This window comes from Macrobrachium rosenbergii, chromosome 8 (genome assembly GCF_040412425.1).
Source record: "Macrobrachium rosenbergii isolate ZJJX-2024 chromosome 8, ASM4041242v1, whole genome shotgun sequence".
NCBI classification, from domain to species: domain Eukaryota; kingdom Metazoa; phylum Arthropoda; class Malacostraca; order Decapoda; family Palaemonidae; genus Macrobrachium; species Macrobrachium rosenbergii.
The window spans coordinates 24,227,415-24,250,573 of NC_089748.1; the positions used below are offsets into that span (position 1 = coordinate 24,227,415).

General features: G+C 36.2%; 1 protein-coding gene, 1 long non-coding RNA gene and 1 pseudogene across 3 annotated transcripts in view; all 3 read left to right on the forward strand.

Annotated features, from left to right (window-relative positions):
- The first annotated feature begins 2,260 nt into the window (after positions 1-2,260).
- On the forward strand, positions 2,261-4,913 carry LOC136840633 (uncharacterized). Its single transcript, XM_067107338.1, has 2 exons — positions 2,261-3,835; positions 4,100-4,913. Exons 1-2 carry the CDS (start codon positions 3,683-3,685, stop codon positions 4,589-4,591), a joined length of 645 nt encoding a protein of 214 aa, XP_066963439.1. The 5' UTR covers positions 2,261-3,682; the 3' UTR covers positions 4,592-4,913.
- A 2,065-nt stretch (positions 4,914-6,978) lies between these two features.
- Positions 6,979-23,159, forward strand: part of LOC136840634 (uncharacterized) — a 198,544-nt gene continuing 182,363 nt past the window's right edge. For both annotated transcript variants that reach the window (XR_010853680.1, XR_010853681.1), the window contains exon 1: positions 6,979-7,153. This is a non-coding gene — a long non-coding RNA (uncharacterized lncRNA). The remainder of the gene's footprint in view (positions 7,154-23,159) is intronic.
- The window catches only part of LOC136841293 (integrator complex subunit 13-like), a 107,999-nt pseudogene continuing 95,191 nt past the window's right edge, over positions 10,352-23,159 (forward strand).

Below are 23,159 nucleotides of genomic sequence, written 5' to 3' on the forward strand. Positions count from 1 at the left end.
TTTAGGGTTGTAGGGTAAATGATATATATTTTATTTCAACTTATTAAACAACAAAGTGACAGCATTTACCGTCTTGTCTTTCTGAATAATTGTGGTAGTTTTAGGATGGTACTGACGGATAGCAGTAAACAGACCTATATAGAGCTCCTTCCCGACTGATTCCCGAGGGACTGGACGGATTTAAAAGCTTCTCTCTCTCTCTCTCTCTCTCTGCTTGCATTTTACTATTATCTCCTGTTTGTCATCTGTATGTGCGTTCATCTGCGTGTTTGTCAATACAATGCATGTAAAATGTTCTCTCTCTCTCTCTCTCTCTCTCTCTCTCTCTCTCTCTCTCTCTCTCTCTCTCTCTCTCTCCCCGTTGCTTTCTTACGTCTCTTAATGTCATATTGGATTCCTCCTACCGCTCTCTGTCTTATTACATGGCAGGTGGTTCATTATATAGGGGGCACGTATTAGTTTTCATAACAGAGTAACTTGCGGTAAAAAAAAAAACTTCTATTTCTCCATTTTTGGTATTTGAATATATCAACAAAAGTTGTTGTCTCTTTTATCATAATAACAGACCTTTTCTCAGTTCGTCTTTTGGGGTGAAGGTGCTAACCCCCCTTCCACTTCCACCCCTACCCCCACCTCAACAGATGTTTTGATATATCTTGATAGTCTCCCAATGTTGCTTAATTTTGCTAATTATGTATGCATTATAACACTACCTTGTTTCAGTTCAATGTTTTGTTTAATGAGTTTATTGTCTTACTGATTTCGTTTTCTTTTTCAGTAATTCACCTGCTTTGTTTTCGTAACCAAAACAGTTCCAGCAGAAATGTTTAGCGATTACTCAGTTTTCAAAAATAAGTAGGCATCATCGGCAATACCGTTACTAATATGTAGCCCTATTTTACATAATTATTGTTTAATGATGAAAACATTTTTTTCGAAAACATTTGTTTTAAAAATGACCATGACAAGGCAACAGCTTTTTATGGAAATGACCAGCTGACAAGACAGAGCAGACTTATTTTACGAAGAACCAGTTTTTAGTAGGGAAATACAGTCCTAAGAATCGATAAAGATATCGACCCGTCAACACAGGAACTAGAAATGAGATATGATGGAAAAGTTTAGAGATACTTATAGATATGAATTTTATAGTGTAATATTACCGCTTTATTATATTTTAGCTTTAATATATCTAAGGATGAATGATTTTCGGTGTAAATTATCCAATATCGAAAGCATTCAAGTTTATCAGTTTCGAAAAGTTCTGATCATCACTTTATATATATATTCTTTTGTTTTTTTTAGCTAATGAATCACTGTTGATTGCCTGGTTATGATGTGGTATATTGAACACAGGGAAATTTCACACATTTTACTCTTAAAATCGTATACCATAGGTTAAGTATTTTTTAAGTTGTCAGTAACTATGTTTATCGATGTTATAGGTAAAGCTTTTAAGTTATCTAGTTTGACTCTTATTTGTGCTTGTGGAGTTGATATACTAAATATTTCATGCCCACTTAATCCAAGTTTACTTATTCTCTATGTGACTGTTTTGATGGTTCTGTGTTTACATTTTAGTTCCGTTTCCCATTTTGAGCGATGTCTGCATCTTGTTTACAAGACAAAAGTTCCTCAAAATATGTAATATTTTTTCAGTAAAATCAATTTTTCAATGAATGATTATTGTGATATAACTTAAGGCTTCTCCATTGTCTGTTTAGTTGTTTTTTAAAATTACGTAGTGTTTTACTTTTTAGTCCAAAGTCAACTTTTACAGTTCGCCTGCTTATTTCTTTTACCAAACGTTCATGGTAAAATACCTTTTAAGATTTCTCACTTATGAGTGAAATGAGCTGTTACTGTGCATTTTACTGCTAAAGGATAACTCATAATAAAAAAAATTCTTATTATATTTCGTTTACTGTATTAATAAAAAAATATTTTTGTATTCCAGGATTTCAAAGCTTACCAATAGATGCCTATGCAAAAGCCCGAATTATAATAGTTACTAGTTAATGTTCTCATTTTTATTTATTTCAGCAATATTTGCGATATAAATTTAATAACCTTTAGAATCAAAGAAAATATGAAATTAACTTCTAATCTATATGTTCTATCACTGACAAAATTTAACATGTCTTAGAAAGGAAATTATTTCTTATCCATGTGTTATATCACTTTGATAAAATTTAACATGTCTTACGTACAATCGAAAGTTAAATTTCTTGTACGAACAAATGTAGTTGTCAGTTACTACTTTTTATTTGTCTGATAGTTACTATAACCCAAATATAGCTGTCCATAACGGCGTTGTCCTCTAACTGTCTAAAGGATAACAACCATAAAATTATATAAGAAAATGTCATTAGACCATTAAACAGTATAGATATCTATTATACTCAGGTTTTGAATATAAATTTCTTATATAATAAGGCGGAAACAGAACATTTTATAGGTATAATTCTAGTCCTGCTTTGAAATGGCGGTTTCAGAATTTTTTTATGCTTTCCTTTTAGTTTCGTTCACACCGCCCCCCCCCCCCAGAATTTCGTCTGTTTCTCCAACTTTTGACAAGAAAAATCGTCGAAGACTCCTAAGTGGTAAGAAAAATCTAACGTAGTTTTTTGCGGAATATTTTTTTTATTCAATCCAACGTTTATATAAAAATTTTTTACATTGTGTTGATAAGCAACAATTTGCAACGAACGAATTTTCAGTTGCAGTCTCGTTCTATGGAACCATACATTTTGTTAAAACTAAAACCTAAAAATGACAAATTCCAACTAGGGTATTTCTGGAGATAATTATACCATCAGGTCTTTCGAAACCATCTCTAAAATCTACAAAAAATTAATAAATAAATAATATTAGAAATGATCGGCACTAGCGTTCAATTTTGTGATGTCATTGTGTAGTTCTTCGTCTGCTAACGTAGTCAAATAGCGGTATCTGGCAGCCCTCCGTGGCCACACTGACTACGACCACATCCATCATTGTGAAAAACCACGCAGTACAATAATACTTTATATTTTTGTATATAAGCTTTGTCAACAAAAGAAAATGCCTGAATTAATAAAATCTATACTAAATATGGTTGTTTATTTAATCCTTAAAGTTTATATGACGTCAGTTTTGTATAAGGAAGCATATAATATGATTGTCTAAATCTACACATTCACGGTATCTTATGTATAAAATATAATTGATAAAAATATATGTGTGCAAAATGAGTTTATTTATATCTCCAGTCGTAAAAAAAAAGTGCCAAAATGTATAGATATTTTTGAAGTCGACTATCCACTCTGGATGACAGTCAACTTGAGAAGACGGCGGAAAATTTTAACACACTGCTTTGCTCCCTGGTCCCTGCCTTCGTCTTGTTCGAGAATCGTCCTGTGATTTGCAAATGTTTTCTTCTTGGCTCATCATATCACCGTCTGAACTGCAGGAAGTGTGGTTGGTGTATAATGCAAGTTATAAGTTTGATTAAATTTCATGTAATGTACCCCTTGGTAAGATTATCGAAATATCTCAATTGCCTATTGATGTTAGAGTAATTACAACTAGAGATTTTATTCTTTTCAACTTATATGTTAACCTTAGTGTATACTGTGACATAATAGGCTTATCACTGGCATCTGTAATGATAGGCTACTGTAGGTGGTATAACTTGTAGGTTATGCCTCCCAAAAGAAAGATGAGGGATGACTGGTTAGCTAATGAGGATTTCAGCCCATGGTTGTCCCGTGTTGAAGGAGATCCTGAGAAAGCACTCTGCAATATATGCAACAAACAGTTTAATGCTGAGCTATCTACCATCAAACGGCATAAGGTGAGTTCGTCCTGGTTATTTTATAATGGCTGTCAAGTGAGAAGTAGAAAAGTACTGTGCATTATATAGAATACATATGCATACCATACAAGTAAGCTACAGCACATGCATAAATATATATACATTTTATTACGTGTATGTGTTACATACGGTATATATTAAAACATGTATACATAATAATATTTGGAGCTCCAATGAATGCCATCCTTCTTTATCATATATGAAATGCGATTTTCTTTCTTTCTTTTTCTGCTATATCAACAGACCCGAAAGGCTCACATCACCAACGAAGAGCACTGGTTGCAGAATCGGGAGGAACTTAGAGATCATCGTGACGACCAACCAGAGAATCTCCATATTAATAAAGGAGTAGCATTAGCTACAATATTAATGGTATATTTTATTGCTGAACGCAATTTGCCATTCACCATTGCTGACCACCTGGTGGAATTGTGCAAGGTAATATTTCCAGATTCGGTCATTGCTCGGGGTTCATGCTTGAAAAAGACCAAATGCACAGAGATAACCAAAGCCCTAGGTAAATGTGTCACTAATGAATTAGTTGGTAAGTTGAAGACTCACAAATTTTCAGTTGTAATAGACGAGTCCATTGATGTCAGTACCACCAAATGTTTGACTGTTATTGTTAAATATTATGATTTTGAAGCCAGTATGTTAAAAACCGGAACGCTAGAATTGCTTAATTTATATGATAATGACACAATGTGCTGGATCAACGGGGGACCATTTACATAAATTACTTATCAATACGTTATCTTTTTATCGGATTCCCTTAAGCAACTTTGTTGGATTGCCAGCTGATGGGGCATCTAATGTCATGGGTGACCATAATTCTCTAACTAGCAGGTTACGGTATGACAATTTTCAGGTGTATTTGCCACAGCATCCACTTGTGTGCCTCTTAAGCTGCAAAAACTCTGCCCAGGCACTGCGAGGACCTTCCCAGGAATGGGTATACATATTTTTCTCATAGCGCTAAGAGGAAACATCAATTTACTGAGGCTCAAAAGTTTTTAGAAATGAAACCCCACAAAATTCTGCATGCTTGTCAAACCAGGTGGCTTTCGCTTCATCAAACTGTTCACAGAATCATTGAACAGTGGAAAGCATTGAAATTTTATTTTATTGGCCAAAAAGAAGAGGAGAGGCTCAAGTCTGTTGAGTACATTGTTAAAGACATAAAAGACCCAGCAGTTTTCTTATATTTCAACTTTCCTAATTTTATCCTGCCAACTCTTACGAAGCTCAGCCTAATGTTTCAAATGGAAGGTCCATCTGTTCATTTGTTGCATGAAAACATAATTCAGCTTTTCAGAAATCTTCTAGGGTACTTCTGTCGCAGAGAGGTAATAGTCAAGGCTGATTTGATGGCTTTTGATCCAAAATTAAGTGCCAATCACAAACCTCTAAACCAGATATATTTAGGGTCAGCTATCCACGCGCTTCTACAGACTGAGGAATACGCCAAAAAACCAGGTATGGTTGAATTTGTACAGTTACGTTGCCGGGATTTTATAATTACTATGTGCCAGGAATTACAGAAAAGGTTTGATCTTAACTCGCTCTTCTGGCGTATGGCGTCCTTCTTGGATAAAGAGAAGCTGTTTGACAGCAAAAGTAGAAAGCTTATGCCTTCTCTATCTGATTTTGTTAAGCTTGTGCCTCGCCTGTACTCTGGAGATATGCAAGCTCTGGATAATGAATGGCGGAACATAGATACATCACCATATATATCAGAGTTGAAAAAAGACGATCTTGACATTATCAATTTGTATGATAAGCTTGGGAAAGTAACGGATAATGAAGGTGTCTGTCAGTTTAATAATTTATCTACATTTGCTTTGCAGGTTTTAGCACTCCCCACCTCCAATACCCCTGCTGAAAGATTATTTTCGAAATTAAATCTTATAGAGACTGATACCAGGAATCGCCTTCAAATGCCAGCCCTCCAGGCATTAACTGTCCTGTCAGAAGCAGTTCGATTACATGACTGTTGTTATAAATTCACGCCTCCGGATGATATGTTGAAATGTCCGACTGGTTGCCGGTTTTTATAAGATATTTGTTACGTTCGCCTTGTTTTTTCTTGTTTTTATATACTATATATATATATATATATATATATATATATATATATATATATATATATATATATATATATATATATATGTATATATATATATATATATATATATATATATATATATATATATATATATATATATATATATATATATATATATATATATATATACATATATATATTTATTAGTATTATGTCATATATTTTACATAACCTGTTTATGGAGGCTAACTTTAAGGATTTTCAGTAGTTGTAGTCAATACTGTTAGGTTTTTGCATTTATATAATATTGAAATTTCTGTTTAATTGTTTGTGGACCTCTCTTATTTTTTCATGCTTGTTAATATTAATTTTCAAGTTTTTTTATTAAACTGAGAAATTTCACGATGATACTCTAAGTTATTACATATTGCCTATGTACAGAATATTATGCTGATATTTTTATGGATCTCTATCTTATTTTTGTATGTTGTTTATATTTAAGGCTTGTTAATGAATTAAGAAGTTAAACCTGGTAGTCTTAAGTTGTTACATAGTAGTTTTACGTTTTTACATATTCTTTTTTTATGTACAAAGTACGCTATAATGTGGATTATTTTTTTTTCAATTTCTATCTTTTATTTATATGTTATTGATCTCTTAAGTTTATTAGTCTGAGAATTTTGACGATAGTAGCTTAAGTTGTTACATAATGTTTATGTATAAATTGTAATATTAAATTTTCATATATCTTGTATTTTCTGTATGCTGTTGATATTTCATGTTTGTAAATAAATTGAAAAGTTGAACGAAGTGTTTTATACTCCAGCTAATATAGAATAAATTGTGTCATATTCAGCAATGACGTTTTCTAAAGCACTATACTTCAAAGATTACATATGTCGAGTGAAACAATACGTCAGTATTGATGTTTTTGTATATTTTCCTACAGGTTAGTTTGTCTTAAATGATTACGTTCTCTGTAACTAACTGGGGCAAAAAAGAAAACCAAACAATTCTTAACACTCATGTTTCTCCAACTAAGCGTTCGCCCACAAAATATTGTAGTCAGACGTCAGAGTCAGGCGACGACGAATGTATACCGCTCTTGACATTGCTGGAACCCGTGTCACGTGATTGGACCAGCTTGTCTTTTTCTTCCCGTCATTAACCCTGCTGTTTTATCGTGGAACTGATAATTCTACTTCATTATACCGGATGTAAGTCTCGTCCAGGTACGTTGGTAATTCGTAGATACGCATTCCAAGGCGGTATGTTAACGTAGCCGCAAATAGGTGTTGTAAATACAACAGTGTAGCAGTGATTAACAGAACTTTTATAGGATACCGAATCCCACCCCTTCAGTGTTAAATTGTGTTCATAGCGAAAAACAGAAACTGTTGTTCATGTGTCTTACTGAGATTGGGCATATTTAAGTAACTTTCCACTGAAATTCTAGATTAGACTTGGGTAGCCTAGGTTCATAGGCAAAGGCGTAGGCATAAATCTATTCCGTTCTTAGGTTAGGTTACCCTACCAATGCTAGGTAGTTTTTACACGGTAATTTCAAATAGAAAGTGTGTCCGTAAGGAATATATTGGTCTTTGCAAGGAACCTCGGTGAATATTTTCAATGTTATGAGTTTAGCAAGACCAGAACAACTTTAGGAGACAGACAGTGGGTCAAAGAGTATTATTGTGGTATTGGTGGAGAAGGAAAATGGCAAGAGTTTTGCGAAACCGTAGGCATATAGATGGTATATGGAACCATAGCAGTTTTAGCAGTATTGTTATGTATTTTGAACACCTGAGCCTCAGTTGTGGGATATAAAATTTATGACATGATAGTTGATTAACTGTGACATTTAAGTGTTGAATAGACATAACTTGATCTTACTACAGTTGTCAGTTTACTAATAATAAGTTGTTTTATTGTGGAATTATATCATATACTGTAGGTGATGAAATATACAGTAAACGATAGTTCGCCATGTGCAATCAGAATTTCAATTATGTCGTTGAAACATGTTTTTATGAACTCAATATGTTCAGGTCAGTCTAGGTAAATGAAACAAACAGAAAGTTAGATGTCTGTTTAAGAGGTTTTCATCAGATGGCTAATTAAGTACTGATATTGCATTTCATGTTTTAAAGGAAACAATGCATTTGAGTTGCTGCATTTATCAATGAAAAGGCATTTTAATGTTGTTTTCTACAGTGTTGTTACTGTAAGCTCGAGTTAGATTTATGCATATACAAAAATGTTTAGACACAGCGTTATGCTAACAAGAATAGGTATTGATTTTCCTGCTCCTAGTCATAGGAAGAGTTTATTACTGCTACAGTCATTAAACTTGAGTTGATTTATAGTTTTCAACATTGCTCTTAAGGATGTTTTGCTTTGCTAACCATGTATATGTTTGCAAATATTGCGATTTTATTGTTACATTAAAAGATTTGTAGATTACTTATTGCAAAAAGGACATCCAGGTTTTTATAAGTAGGTATTTTACCATCCTAAATTAGCTTATTCGACATTTCTGTCGATGTATTGTAATTATATATGAAAGTAAAAAAGATCCTGTACCTGGACAATATGAGAAGTGGAATTTAAGTGTTCTGTATAGTTTGAGCTCTGTTCAATAAATGTACGGAATATCTGCGGATCAAGAAGTGTGTTGGAAGCAGTTTACACCACAGATATAAGTTTAGCAAATACTTTCTAGTTAAAAGCTTGCTGTACCATATTTGTTTCCATAATGTGCAGTTTTCCTGATATACAAAGCAGAGGTCCTTTATCCAAATCTCACCTCAGATCTCACCTTAAATCTCTACGTCCCAAGGAGAAGTGGCGCTCTATACAGCGTGAGTGGGTGGGTTGGTCCCCCACCCCCTTCGACTCGTTGCTGTCAAGCTTCCATGACCAAAGCAACTTTCTCCGAACGTGACCCACTTAAAACACAAAGATGTATATATCTAGCTTAAATACAAATTATCATTGTGATATTTGTTCGCATTAATCAGTTGAAACTGGGTATTAAAAAGACTTAAACACTGTTCTATAACACGTAGAAGACAGTCTTTGCCGACAGTTCACGCAGGATTTGTTATTCATGTATAAAGAATGGACTATTAGATTATTCGAGATGATAGTTTAAATAGTAGTATAATCATTTCTGTCAGCTGCATTGAACAGACTGAAAGGAATTTTAACTTTTTCGCCATTATATTAAATGACATTGGTGAGATGTTAAGAAGATAAAAATTTTGAGACAGTGCCAAAGAAAATGTACTTCTGAAGGTGTGACATCAGGCCTTTAGAAGTGAATTACATTACTTTAATATAAGTAACTACCACAAGCCCCAAGGAAAAAGTAAAGACAATACCTGAGCCATTCAGGTGTCTTCAAAGATAGAGAAGGAAATACTTTAGTATGGATGTTGCCATAAAATGATGCTATTTAGATTATTATCAACACTTTCTAAACGCAGAATATGAAAGAGGAAGTTTTGGGGGGAGGGGGTGTTGTGTGGGCGGTGGTGGATACAGTTTAATAGGATAAGTAAAGAAGTCTTTAATAAGTAAAATGAAAATGGCAAAACTCATGGTCCATCAGAGGAGTAAATTAAAATGTTAAAGGTACTTGGTAAAAAGAGCAATCTGGGTAGAGATAATGCTAAATACCAGAGAAGGGAGTCTGTTGGTAAATGTGTTAAAACAGAAGGGGCTTGTTATGGAGTAATTAAGAGGATTCAAATTAGAGAGCATTAAGAAGGCATACTTATTGATAAATTATGAGCGAATTATGAAGAGGTACAGTGATGCATGTTTTATAGGAAGACAGTTAAAAGGAAGAAAGGCTGGTGGTAAATGGAAGCTATACTCTCATTTTATAGAATGTGAAGGGCGGTACTGTTTCGGTGTCTTAGAAAGTGGAAAATGCCAGAGAAGTTGGTTAGGCTGGCTGAAGCAATGTACAGTATAAAGAGAAAAAGTACTGCAGGAATAACAGCCTGTGGCAAAACGGAAATATTGCAATACACTCCCTGAACACCTGAATTCGCCCTTAATCCCACTAGCCTGAACAACTCAATTACCAATGCACTATTGGGAATTTTAACAGCCAGCGTTACCAATGCTGCAGGTAAAATCTTGTCACTTGAGCTACCATAACAAACAGTTGGCAACGCTGACACAGGTGTGCACCGACACTCCCACTTTCGTCAATTGCTTTTTGTTCACGCTGCTGGAAGGTTGTTTCCTTCTGCAGTGCGAGGTTTTAATCCTATTGCCCGACTTCTCTTTGTATTTTGGACCTCTGGTGAAGACCTGGATTGTATATACCGGTTTCTTGCCCTGGTTTTTCTGGATATTTTCGACGTGGAATGTCTTTTAGAATTGGACTCCCTGGTTCTCGGTCTCGATTGGTCATCATGGACTCTTTCACCTTCTACTACCGCGCCTTCAGCTTCGACGTCGACCTCGACTGCCCCTACGACTGTGGGTGCTGGAGCTCATCGCTTCTTCCTGCCAGAGATGGATGAGTACCTTGAGACACGATAGACATTCTGTCAGGTATGTAGGAAGGTTAAGTGTGATGTCCAGACTCACTGCGATGAATGTCCCTATTGGAAGGCACAAGAGATGGAGGATTACATTCGTCATCGCAAGTCTTTGGTTTGTAAGGGCAGCAGATGTTAGTCAGATTCTCATTGCCTCAGGTGTCTCAGGCTTATGCTACAGATCAGTTGATGGATTTAGCGAGTTCAGAGGTAGTCATACAGATAGAGGATAGGATTGCAAGTAGTATGGAAAATTTAATAGCTAGTCTTCTTCAACATTTCTCAGATAGGGATAGTAGTAGTGTTAGGATGTCTAATCCTTCTTCCTTTTAGCTCCCTGCCTGTTCCAGAACCAGCCCTAACAGGTGCTGAGGGTAGTGGCAGAACCGCAAGCCTCTGAGTGGGTAGGGTCTGCCCAGCCCCCAGCACGGAGCAGGCAGTGAAGGGTTCCCCCCTCCACCCCCTTGTAGTATTGATAAATTTAATGTTGATAATGTTAATCAGGATCTAGGTGTGATAAAGGAGGATAGGTTTGGGTTGGGTAGTGAGCAGAAGGTACTAGTTCAGGTGCAGAGTCGTTCTCCTGGACGGGTTCCAGTTTCACGGTTCAAGTGGTTTTTGTGCTCTGGCAAGAGTTTTTGCCTTCATCGCTTCTTTTTTCGGTCTGGCTCAGTCACAAGTCAATGTTTCAGTTACGGTGGTGCAGAATCCTCCTTCTTTTGCTCCTAACTCACTTCCAACTGTTTCTGAATCGCCTACTGTTTTCCCCTTCTGTGTTCTCTATCTGGGCATCCATCTAGTAAGGTGGATTCTTGTGTCCTATGTGCCTGCTATTCCTCTGTCTCCAGCCTTTCCTTCCTCAGTACAGTCTTCTGCAGTTGTTCCTGTCTTGACAGGTGAAAACAGTTTAGGCAGAATTTGGCTAAGTTGCGTCTCATATCCATCCTTGGGGTATGTACAACCCCTTGCTTCTGCTTCATTCGGCTGTTCCGAGTAATGTCAGGTATTTCACAGGGTTTGCCTGTCGCTTCAGTTAGGAAGTTTGCACTCCACAGTTTTGGTAGGGCTTCTTAATAGGATTCTTTGAGCAGTCTCGCTCCAGAGATTTTGGTTTTGCCTGCATTTTCTGAGGGGTGGGTAACTCTGGAAGTGTAGCTGGTATGTCTTTCATTCTCCCTCCTTCTTCTTCATCTTCTTCCATCCCTCTGCAAGCGGTTTTTTTGTCATCCTCCTTCAGGGTTTAGTAAGTGGGTTTGTCTTCAGTCCTTGGTCTTCCCCTTGGTAATAATGGGGAATCGGCTCTGGGTTTCTCGGTTCCACCTTCTGTTCCCAGAGCAGGTTCAACTATGGGATTTAGCTCGGGTACCCGATTAGGTGTGGGTTCAGCATTCTGATTAGGTGGTCCGCCAGGTTCATCGTTGTCCGGGCTTCATTCAGTTCCTCCTCCTTTGTCAGTCTTAGACCTGTTCGGACATTGGGAACAGGATTCTTATCAGAGGTGCAAAAGATTCTGGCGGACTTAAAATGTCCTCTTGCCAGCAGTAACGATTACAGACGCATGCTTGAGTATGTTATGTCTTCACTGCCCTCAAGCAAGAGCTCCAGACCTCCTGATTTAGTCAATTCAGTCTTTTTTTTTGAGGTTTTATGACACTAAAGGTTGGGAAACTCTGTCCGCTTGCATACACTTCTTGTCTTGATCTGGTCCTTGTTGTCCGCTGTCAAAGAATGCAATTAGATACTTTTGGAGGGAGGTGATTTCGTTTGCTTAATGTCTGTTTGACTAAAATGTCATCTTAAGCTCTGTATTTCTCTCGGGTAAGCACAGTAAAGACAAGTATGTCCACTTCATCTTCCTTTCATTCGGAGTCTGTCCATTTCATCTTCATTTCTACAAATTATTCAATTGCCATCTGTTCTGAGGTGTTTGGACGTCCGTCTCAGTGATTACTTTCTTTCTTAAGAGACGTTGATTCCCCATAGTGTTGCGCTCAGTGAAGTCTCAGTATCTAGGGTAAGTTCATTTAGCTGAGGTGGTATTCACTGTAATGGAGTTCGGAGGGTTATTCTCTATTCCATGCAGCAGATGAAGTCTATCATCTAGGGTGTTTCATTTAGCTGAGGTGGTACTCTTTAGTGAGGAGATTCTTAGGCTAACCAGATAGAGGAATTCCTTTTAGTCTTCCAATTTTAGGCAACAGTGATAGTATAATCAATGAACTTAGGTTTAGTACTTTTAACACGTATCTTAGTCTTTGATAAATAGGCATTCCTGGTGTTATGTTTCCAAGGAGGTCCTAATAGTAGGCTAGGCTATTTTGTTTAGATTTAGGAAACTGAGATACTTCTTATAATAATCCGATTGTCAATCACCTTATCTGGAGGATCAGTGGCTCGGCACACTGCTTCATTTCCTCCATACATGAGTGGCTATGAATAGCACCATGGGAGGTTCACATTACTCCTCCGTCATGAAAGGTTCTGGTTAGCTAGATTGACGGACCGGACAGTACGGACCTGACGGGCGATCAAGTCAATCTTCCAGCATGTCTCATCACCATGAAAGCATCGATTGATAAGGTGAGTGTATAATTAAGTAGATATTTAATATGCAGAGCAGATTGGTAGCTGCCATCTCTGCAGTTGCAAAAGGGGTTGGGCCAAAAACTTAGATCGTTCTCCTGGAGGGCCAGTCTCTCTGCACTCTGCCTCACTCTCCTGCATACATGAGAGGTTCTGAAGAGCCACATGGGAGGTCAACAGACCAAGAGCACTGACCTGACTGTTGATCAAATACTCTCCAACATTTTCACAGAAAGCATTGATTGATATGGTGAGTGTATGACTAAATGGATATTTTATGCAGAGCAGATTGGTGAGCTACCATCTCTGCAGTTGTCAAAAGGCATGCAATAGAATGATCCCTCCTCCTCTAAATGTTGTTAATCAGGCGAATTAGGTGTTCAGGGAGTAATTAAATATGAAGTTTTTGCAAAACCTGTGTAATATTGTAATACAACTCTGAACACCTGGTTGATTCCCACCTTCCTTTCCCCACATCAATTTTGACCTTGAATAAACAATTGACGAAAGTGGGCGTGTCTACAGACGTGTGTCATCATTGCCAACCATTTGTTATGGTAGCTCAAGTGACAAGATTTTACCTGCATTTGATAACGCTGGCTGTTAAAATCCCCAATAGTGCATTGGTACTGAGGTTGTTGGGCTAGTGGGATTAAGGTGCGAATTCAGGTATTCAGGTTTTCTCAATTTAGTTTTATTATGAAATATGACTTCAATTTCTTTTAATTTTGTTTACCCAACACCTGAATTTCCCACCCTCCTATTCCCACATCAATTTTGACCTTGAACAAAGCAGTTGACAAAATAAATATGTCGGCGACACTGTGTCAGTGTTAACAACCATTTGTTATGGTAGCTCAATGACAAGATTTTCCTTGCAGCGTTGGTAATGCTGGTTGTTAAAATTCCCCATTTGCCAACACTTGAGAGTTGTTCGGGCTAGTGGGATTAGGCATGTTAATGAATCAATTTGGTGTTCAGTATTACAATACCCCACTTTTAATGAAAACATTTCATGTTTGAAATCCCCAGAGTTAACTTACATCAAGGATTGGTGTCTTTGGCCACTTCTGTTTATAGGTGTATTGAATGAGGAATAAAGGAATTTCTGATAATGGCAGAGACTGAAGAGATTTTAGTAAGGATAAGAAAATGGTAGGAATCTCTTGGAGAAGGTAATGTGAATGTAATATGGGTAAAATTAAGGTCATTGTGTCCAGTATCTCAGGGATTTTATAAATATAAACAGGTACAGTAGAGAATTTCAAAGACTTAGGGAACAGCTTAAGCTCAGAGAAGTGGTGTGTAGCTGAGGTTGAAAATAGGATAAAAGCAACTTAAGGGAAATGGGAGAGTTAGCAGGGTTAATGTGTGACAGAACAATACCAAATGAACCTGAGGAAATGGAACTATTGTGATGGTGAATGGTGAGGCATTGCCATTATAAGTGGTGCAAAATAATGAGCAGGGGAACAAGTACTGCTTGTTTATTCCAGGACTGGAGGCGCTTATATTACCCTAGTGCGGAGCTTACAGAGGAATACATAGGATACAGGTGAACAAAGGTCAATTACTTCATTATTAATTATAATGGATAAATACAAGTAACATAAAAGGTAAGTTAACAAGAATTCATAACATTCTAACACATGTGCTTGAAAACAGATTCAAATGAATTAGTAATAGATGCATATTTACACAGGAAAAATATGGCTAATTTTGTCCCACTTCTCTCTCATTTGAGTGTTATCGAAGAAAACGGGCAGTTCACCATGAAAATCCGCTTTTTCCCAGTTGAGGACTTTACACCATTATAAAGGGAGAAGAATTATTTTTTTTAAGAGCTAGCAACAGTCATCTACTTTCTGATTTGTTAGCTTTTAATACGCTGAAAAAATTAATTATTAAACTGTGACCAAAATTTTCATGGTAAACGTTAGGGTATGATTAAATACTCTGAAGTGGTTCATTATTTGGTAGAGATGAATACTAGCGAAGGAGGAATATTACTTTAGTGGAACACATTTTTGTAAAATTCAGAGCTGCAGGACACCAGTGATTCAGAAATTTTATAAAGTTGGTTCAGTGGACTTTGGAAAAGGTGGTTTCATCTGAGGGTAGATGCTGTCATTAGGACAGTTGTACAGGACACTTAAAAGGAAGCCTGTCTCTTTTTCCCAAAACAAGCAGCAAATGCACTAAAAAAAATCTGTACCAATTTGTCTTCCTTTTTTTTCTGAAATGACTATAAGTAATACTGTTCATTTTTCAGAATTATGTCAGGGATTTATTTCCTGGGTCAGGCTGATTCTCAGTTTTATTGTTGTTGATAAAACATGTCACAAAATTTTGACATGGAATGGTGAAGAGCAGAATCTCTGCCAACTTAATGAATTCTTTCATGTCTCTAGGGTATGCCAAAAATATTGGAAGGTTTGGAGGTTGATTTGTTGAAAGGTCTTAAGGTGGGGAAGAACCACTTCTACGGAACCATTTAGCTGATTTTCTCAGCATGAAAAGAGAACATCACTAACAGAAAATGCTGCTTTGAGTTCAACAAAGGCAGAATTGTATTAGTAACCAAAGTAGAATGTGAGGAAGAGGTTAAAATTATTAAGGAAAAAATTTCATGATGTTTTGTTGCAAATGAATAAAACTGCTGCTGCAACAGATAACTTAATGGCTATTAATCACTGTGATCTTGTTGTTCTTAACTTTTAGGCCAGATGGACATACTCTGTCCAATACAAAGAGATCCTGGCCAGATGCCTCCACCTCAATGTCATGTGAACTTACTACAATTCAAGGTGGGACATCCTTGGCTCCTAAACTGTGTAATCTTGTGTTAAAGCATTATGATCTGGCTTCTACAAACCTACGGGTATACCCATGAAAGAGGAACAAAATGCAAGTTCATCTGCAAACTATGATGTAGAATTATTTCATCCAGCAGCTGCTCATGCAGCTATCCTCAATTGAATCCCAGCTGAGACTGCTCATTTGAAAACTTATCCTGATGGCACAGATTATCAAACAGTTTTTAAATGGTGCACTCCACGAAGTAATGCTAGCATGGAACTTCAGCACTGCTCTTCAGCCTACAGGATTACTTCTCCCTTGTTAACAGTCGCCCATCATCTTGTCTCACAAATTTTTTTGCTGAATGGTAACAAGGTTATGTTGGAAATGCCACGAAAGTCTGGGAGCAAAGTTATATCACACATGTTAGCATGTCATGGAGGTGATATTTATATTCATACTATGTATACTTCTAGGAGTATCTTAGAAGATCCCCATCAATTAGTGAGGTTGTGGTGGTAGAGTGACTGACTATAGAATCCTGATTTTGGGAACTTATCAAAGCCAACAGATTAGCACCTTTTCCCGATTCTTTAAGTTAGAGAGAAGAAAATTCCACCCCTTGAACTTGTCCTAACAGCTTATCAGGCATATCTTACTGGCCCATTACCCTTTCTTCAACATCTCTCTTTAATCTAGGAACTCAGATTGAACCGACTCACCACATTGTTGATTAAAGATACTCTTGGAGGAAGATGAGGTTGAATGCAAACAAGTTATATTATGTTTAATGAGCATGGAGGCTGAGGAGATCCTTTACCATCAACTATGGTTGGGCAGCGAGGAAAAGGACTGAAACGTGAAGAGCAATGTCGAGCAGTATGGGCAGAACTGGAACAATATCTTCAACTTCATCTTTGATCTGATATGAAAAAAGTCTGGGAATGTTTTATGGAGTGCCATAACAAAGCAACAACTCCTGAATACCAAAAGTGATGACAAAGTTGACATCGATCAAGCTTTGAAAGAGTTAGATGATTACAATCTACATGACAGAGAGAGAAAAACAGAATTCAATATGTTCTAGCTGTTAAGTACACCTACAGATCTAACGGTACATAATAGACCAAAAGGAGAAGGACAGTACCTCCTCCTTTGGCTACAATGAGCCGTAACTCTCCAGAGTCACATCAATTTTGACCTTGTGGGAAATAAGGTCTCTTCAGAACAATCTCGTAGGTGTTTAGAATTTCTGTCTCGTTCGAGTGAAAATGATGTTACAATGTTATATGTCAACATGCCCAAAGATAAAGATAAGGATGAAGTTCAAGAAAAAGCAATAAGGTATAAGTTTCTTAATATTTGCTGTGTATGGTGTATGATACCTGAAAATAGCCATTTCATTTATGTGGAATTGTTTATTGTTGTTCAAGTCAAACATTAAAGAACAGACTTTTAGATGTATTACATATTTATAATGCTATTTTAGTTAATAAAATTTATTACAATATTCATGATTTTTTCATTTTTCAATTATTACATATGTAATTTACCTATCTTTATCAATCTGACATGCAGTCAGTTACACACTAATGGGTAGGAAACAGCAAGGATATGCCTTCCTTCTGTATAGTACCTGCAATGTTCTCTTATTACATACCACAAACAGTCATTCTGAACAACTGAACTACCAATGAAACTGAAATAAACCGACTTTGCTGTAAATTATCAAGTAATGGGCTTACATTTTTATACCCAATGGCCTAATGTACATCTTTTGTGTAATGTAGGCTAAATAATGTCAAATATTAGACAAGTTTTATAGGTGCAAGTTCAATAAGAAAGGGCCTATAAGTAATGATTTCAGGTCAGTGTTGATTGGGTGTAGTGCAGCAAAACTGTTTGATAAAAATTGAACACTAAAGGACAATTTTTAATCCTATATTTCGAAGGCCATGGTAAAGCAACTAAACCTCTTCCTAAGACACTGTGTCCTCCAGTAATTTGCCATAGCTTACTAAATTGCAAATTAATCCTTTAATACTAGGGAACTGTTACCTGACTGAAGGTATATCCCCATATTTGCTGTTATTTGTGACGAGTGCTTAAACAGGTAACTAGTATAAATAAGAAACATTATTACTTACTTGTCTTATTAGCATTAATGTGTGACCCAAACTCCAAAACCCATCCTAGGAAAGACCTATTGTCAATATCAGATAATGATGATGAACTGGTTTCTCTTAGTGGCATTGCCATTATAAAGGGAGAGGAACGTAAACAGGAGCAAACAAAAATGAATCTTGCTTCATGCAAGCTGAAAAAATTAATATATTAAAAGAAAAATTGGTAAACTACTGATATGATGAAAGCCACGACTTTAAGTGGTGTTGGCAAGTGATAGAGATGAATGCTAAGGAAGGAGGGGTGAGGACTTGAGTGGAACCTGTTATGGGTAAAAGGTCAAGAGGCAGGCAGAGGATTTAGATGGCAGCATAAAGTAAAGGAGGATTTGGAAAAGAAGGTTTGAGCAGAGGAAGATGCTGTCACTGGAGTTAGTTGTACAGGACACAGCAGGGAACCAACCCGTTAGCTTAGGGTTAGTGGTGTGAAAGACGATGATGATAACAACTATTAGTGATTTTCTTTGTCCCTTCAATATATAACCTAGGAATTGCGTAGTCCAGTTACTCCGTGTATTTAATTATTTTCCTGATAAATGATTAATAGATTCTTTTTCTTTCAGGCAATGCTGTGCCTCGGGGCCTACGGCCATGTCAGCTCGTCCGTAAAGACAATTCAATACAACTCAAAAGTTATTTCAAAATATTAGACAATTCTTTAGTTACCTCAATAAAACCAAATGTAACTCTGTAATCTCTTCATCAATAGTTATATGACATCGCTGTGGTTCCAAAGTAGACTTTCCATTCAAGTACCTAATTCCAGATAAAGCATTTCAAGGGTTGGAATAAATCCAACCTTCTAACCCCAGAGAACTAAAAATTGTCCTTCCACAAAATTTACAAGGCTATTGCAGGTTCAATTGCTAGTGCACTGGTTTGAGTTGATGGTAAAGTGACAGTTTAGGCTTCTTAAACTAAGCTCACCTTCATCAGTCCTTTTGGCCAACACCCTGCTTCAGTGGGCTGGAATGTATGACTTTGTTTTAGCTCTCCTTAGAATCACATATCATAATTATGTTGGTTAATAGATTTATAACTGTATATTAACTCTCCATCAACACACTAGACTTTAAGCTGTTTGTGGTATAGTAGACACACAAAAATCAGTCAGTTAGCTATAGTATTTTAATTGTAAAATTGCCAGGCAAGAATCTTTTGGAAATGTGCAAAAATCAGGATCAAGTACACCTCAGTCTAGTTGAGAATGCATACTTGTACACAACATTGTCTATGTAAGTGGCAGTTTTCATAAAAAAGACTATAGGACATTTTAAGAAATCAGAATTTAGTGTTTAAATCATTTTTATTGAGAAGACTTGGGTTGACTGAATTCAATTTTGGATGTATAGAGGTCTTTCAGCCTGTCTAAAAATGACTTTGTACTGAAACCACCGGACTTCAACATCAAAATTGGAAAAATTCATGATAGGATTCTTAGTCAGCCAGTATGACAGTAAAATCAGTAAGTTTATGAATTTTGAATATTGATTTTTTTATCTAGTTCGATAACTTAAAAAATATATATATATTGTGTCATCTGCATGTGGTGTTTTGTGAAGGACTCTGAATCTGCATCAGCCTCACTTCTTGGCAAAGAGATAAAAAAAATCAGACATTAATCAATCTCTTCTTTCAGGAACTGTAAACTCTGTGCAGCACAGAATGTTAATTATTGCTTAATAATACTAGATATCAGAGGCAGTCTTAATGTACGCCTATTAGATGAATGTCAGGTTCTTCTATTTTCCAATAACTGCCCAGGCTTTCTTCATTGAGGATATGATAACTGCATTATTAATTTGATTGACAAAAGATTTGCTTGGGTTAATACTTTGAGACTACTTGTGAAAGCTATTTGGAGGTAAATACTTACTAACGAGCAGAGGTACAGCAGAAAAATGTAAAATGCCTTGAAAATTTTAAACCTCTGAATTCAGATTAAAACCTAAAATTTTAAATTCAATATATCTGAGAGGTTCAGGGAAGTTTAAGTTTTCTAAGATATTTAAGCCCACTAATATGTGGACAATAGGAATATTTTAATGAAACTCTAACTCTGGACAAGTTATTTTAATTTTAGACTAGTTTCATAAATTCATTAAAAGGGTGTTGGCAGTAAACTTGATCCTTTTCAATCCTGTGACTCAGGTTGCTTCAGTTCAGTTTCCTCCTAGTTTTTTATTGTTGCTCAGACAAATTGTAGTCATATTTGTGCCTGTCAGCAGAAGGTGCACCTTAATAGGGTCCTTTACCTGTGGCTTTTTGTAACTCTGCTCCCTACGATGAGGGCTCTTTTGAGGCTCACATAAACTTCATAAGGTTGTCTGACCCCAAAGGAGTTGATCAAATAGTGACATATAATGTCTTCCTTCATAGAATTGGTCAGTAACCAGTTAATGAGTCTCCATTGTCTTCTGCCAACCCCTTAAGAACTTGGCTGTTTCTCATACAAATAATGTTTTCCTCTGTTTTTGTTCTACTGTCTTTCTGTACATAACTAATTTAACATCTTGACAGTTGAGTAAAATGTCATGTCAATAGATTAAATACCTATCATAATTATGGATGAGAAAGTACAAATCCAACAAATAAGGTGCTTTGTACTTAAGACACCAAGGCCTGTAATTGCAGCAACCATTTCTTAAGCAGGGGAATGGTATTTGCCTGACGTTAGAAATTGTATCCACAGGAGGGTACTAAAGATTCTGAAATATTTTAGGCTTAGTGTCATTCAAAATTAAATTTGTCAGCAATTTTTAGCAAAGACTACTAAGTATGGTGACTAATGTACCGTTTGTGAACTGATTTCCTCAACACTTTTGTTTGCAGTGCCATGTTGAGATGTTTCATTGGGCATTTGCTGGTAGGTTGGTAGATATGGATAGATTTTAGGTTCCTGCTTATACTTGTCACTGGTTTTGGTTAAAAAATGACCTTGCAGGCCCTGTTCTGGTTACCTAGTAGATCTCTGCTACTGTAGCATATATGAGCCGTTTTTCTAAAGTTCTAAAATACCATGGCCTCAAGACTCTTAGATCAAATACTCAAAAGTATAGCTATGCTTGAAATTGAATCTGCTTTGATATCTGCTTTCTCAAGACTTTGTAATGTTATGAGAGACCTTACCATCATTGTATAGCAACACAATGACATTGCCAGTCATTATATAGGTTCTAAAATGTGTTGATAGCAAGATAATCAAACTTTGTAGGTCTAACTAATACATTATAAAATGCTGTTTAACTTAGTACTGTACTTTATTTCTCTCTCACAGTGAAAGGAGAAAACACTAGTAGGTTAAATTATTTCCAGAAAGCCTGTATATTTCGTGTTCATAAGTATGATGATTTATGTTGGTGGATATGTAGTTGCAGTGAAATATTAGTGCAGACAGGATTATTTTTTTCATATACAGCACTGAGCAGCTTTAGCTAAGGTTACCGTGAAAGTCATTGGATCCGTGCTGCTCTTAAATATAAACAAAGGATGTTATTTTTAATGTTATAAATTAACATGTTGCAAGTGTTTAGTTACCAAATGACAAAGAATTCACACGAAAGAGATTTGTAATATATCGTCAGATTCTTTCAGGTAAAACAAGGCAGCTATAACTTAGTCACCCTACCTTGATGGGTTGGTTTAGCAAGCCATGTCTGTTGATACTGTTTGTCATTGATATGTCAATTCTAATATTAAAGCAACCAGCTATCAGGTCATGACTACAATGAAGTGAATGATAACTTAATTACTGTTGATTGATTATGGCTCCCCATTGTGTGTGCATGTTTAAATAACTCTGCCACTAGGTAAGAGCGTCTACTTTGCTACTTATCACATTTCTGACTAAGAACTATGCCCTAGGAACTATGCCCTAGGAACTGTTGAAGGCTTGCCTTTATTAACAGCATTGCTCAAATAGCTCAAGATAAGCATAAGAAATCTGCTTACTAGATGCAATGTCTAAACTTCCAGTAATGGTAAAGTATTCTTTTGGCTTTTGGGTGAAAAAATAACATTCTGATTATGAAGACACTTATTTTTATCATAACTTTGGTACTCTCCTGAAAATTCCATGCCGTGTTCACTTTTCTGAGTAGTTGGCTGTAATATCACAAAGACAGATCTATAGAACATCATGCCTTGGGTACATCCAACTCCTTAAAGATATAAATAGAATATTCTTGTATGATCATAAGAAAAAATGCTGGAAAATTTTACATGGCGCCAAAAGTTACTTACAACATCAGAATTAATATTACAGTAAAGACAGTTTTTCATAAGTCTCCTTTCCTGGATATATGCTGCCGGAAACAAAAGGTTGATTTCCTTAGAAGATCCTTTCTATTGATCTTTATACTTAGACAATGTAAATAAAACTATAATTTATAGTTCTCATTTAAGGGTACTAAGTTGAAGTACAGAAGTCCTTCTGTGTGTGTGTGTGTATGGTGAGGGGAAGACGTATAAAAAAGGAATCCTTAGGGCCAGCATTGCAGTGGCCCCGGGGAGGGACCAGTCCTCAGTAGGAGGTATTATAACTAGTCAGTATTCAGTGTCGAAGCCAGCTCTGAGGCTATTTTCTAAGCTGACAAGTGATTGTCGAGATGGGATAAGCCCACATGTACTTCCTTTGTGTTTTCCTAGTTGTATTCCAGGTTTCTCTGTTAGTACTGTTGGAAAGCATAAGACTCTTTCAAATGTTAAAGAAAACTCCTTTGTAGAGGGAGTCCAAGGAGGGTAAGGTTACCAATGACAGAAGCCATAGCTATGTTCACTTCTGTGGCTGTATTTGTACATCAGCAAATGCTTGCTTAACATGCAGTGTCTTACAATCTAGTGTAGTGATTCTGTAGTTTTTTACAGGCAGAATGTTGTAACAAGGAAATGTATATTGGCCAGAAAAAACTAGTTTATTTTTTGTTTATAGCATATAAGAAAATCAATGATTTTCGTACATTTCAACATTTTGTATTTGGTTCTCTGAGATTTCATGGAGGATTTTCTTCCATGTCATGTTACAGAAATTGAGTCTTATATTTAATCAGGAAGAATATGATAAACATTAAACAAAAGACAAGTGGTTACGATATATATTTGTGAAGATGTTAACA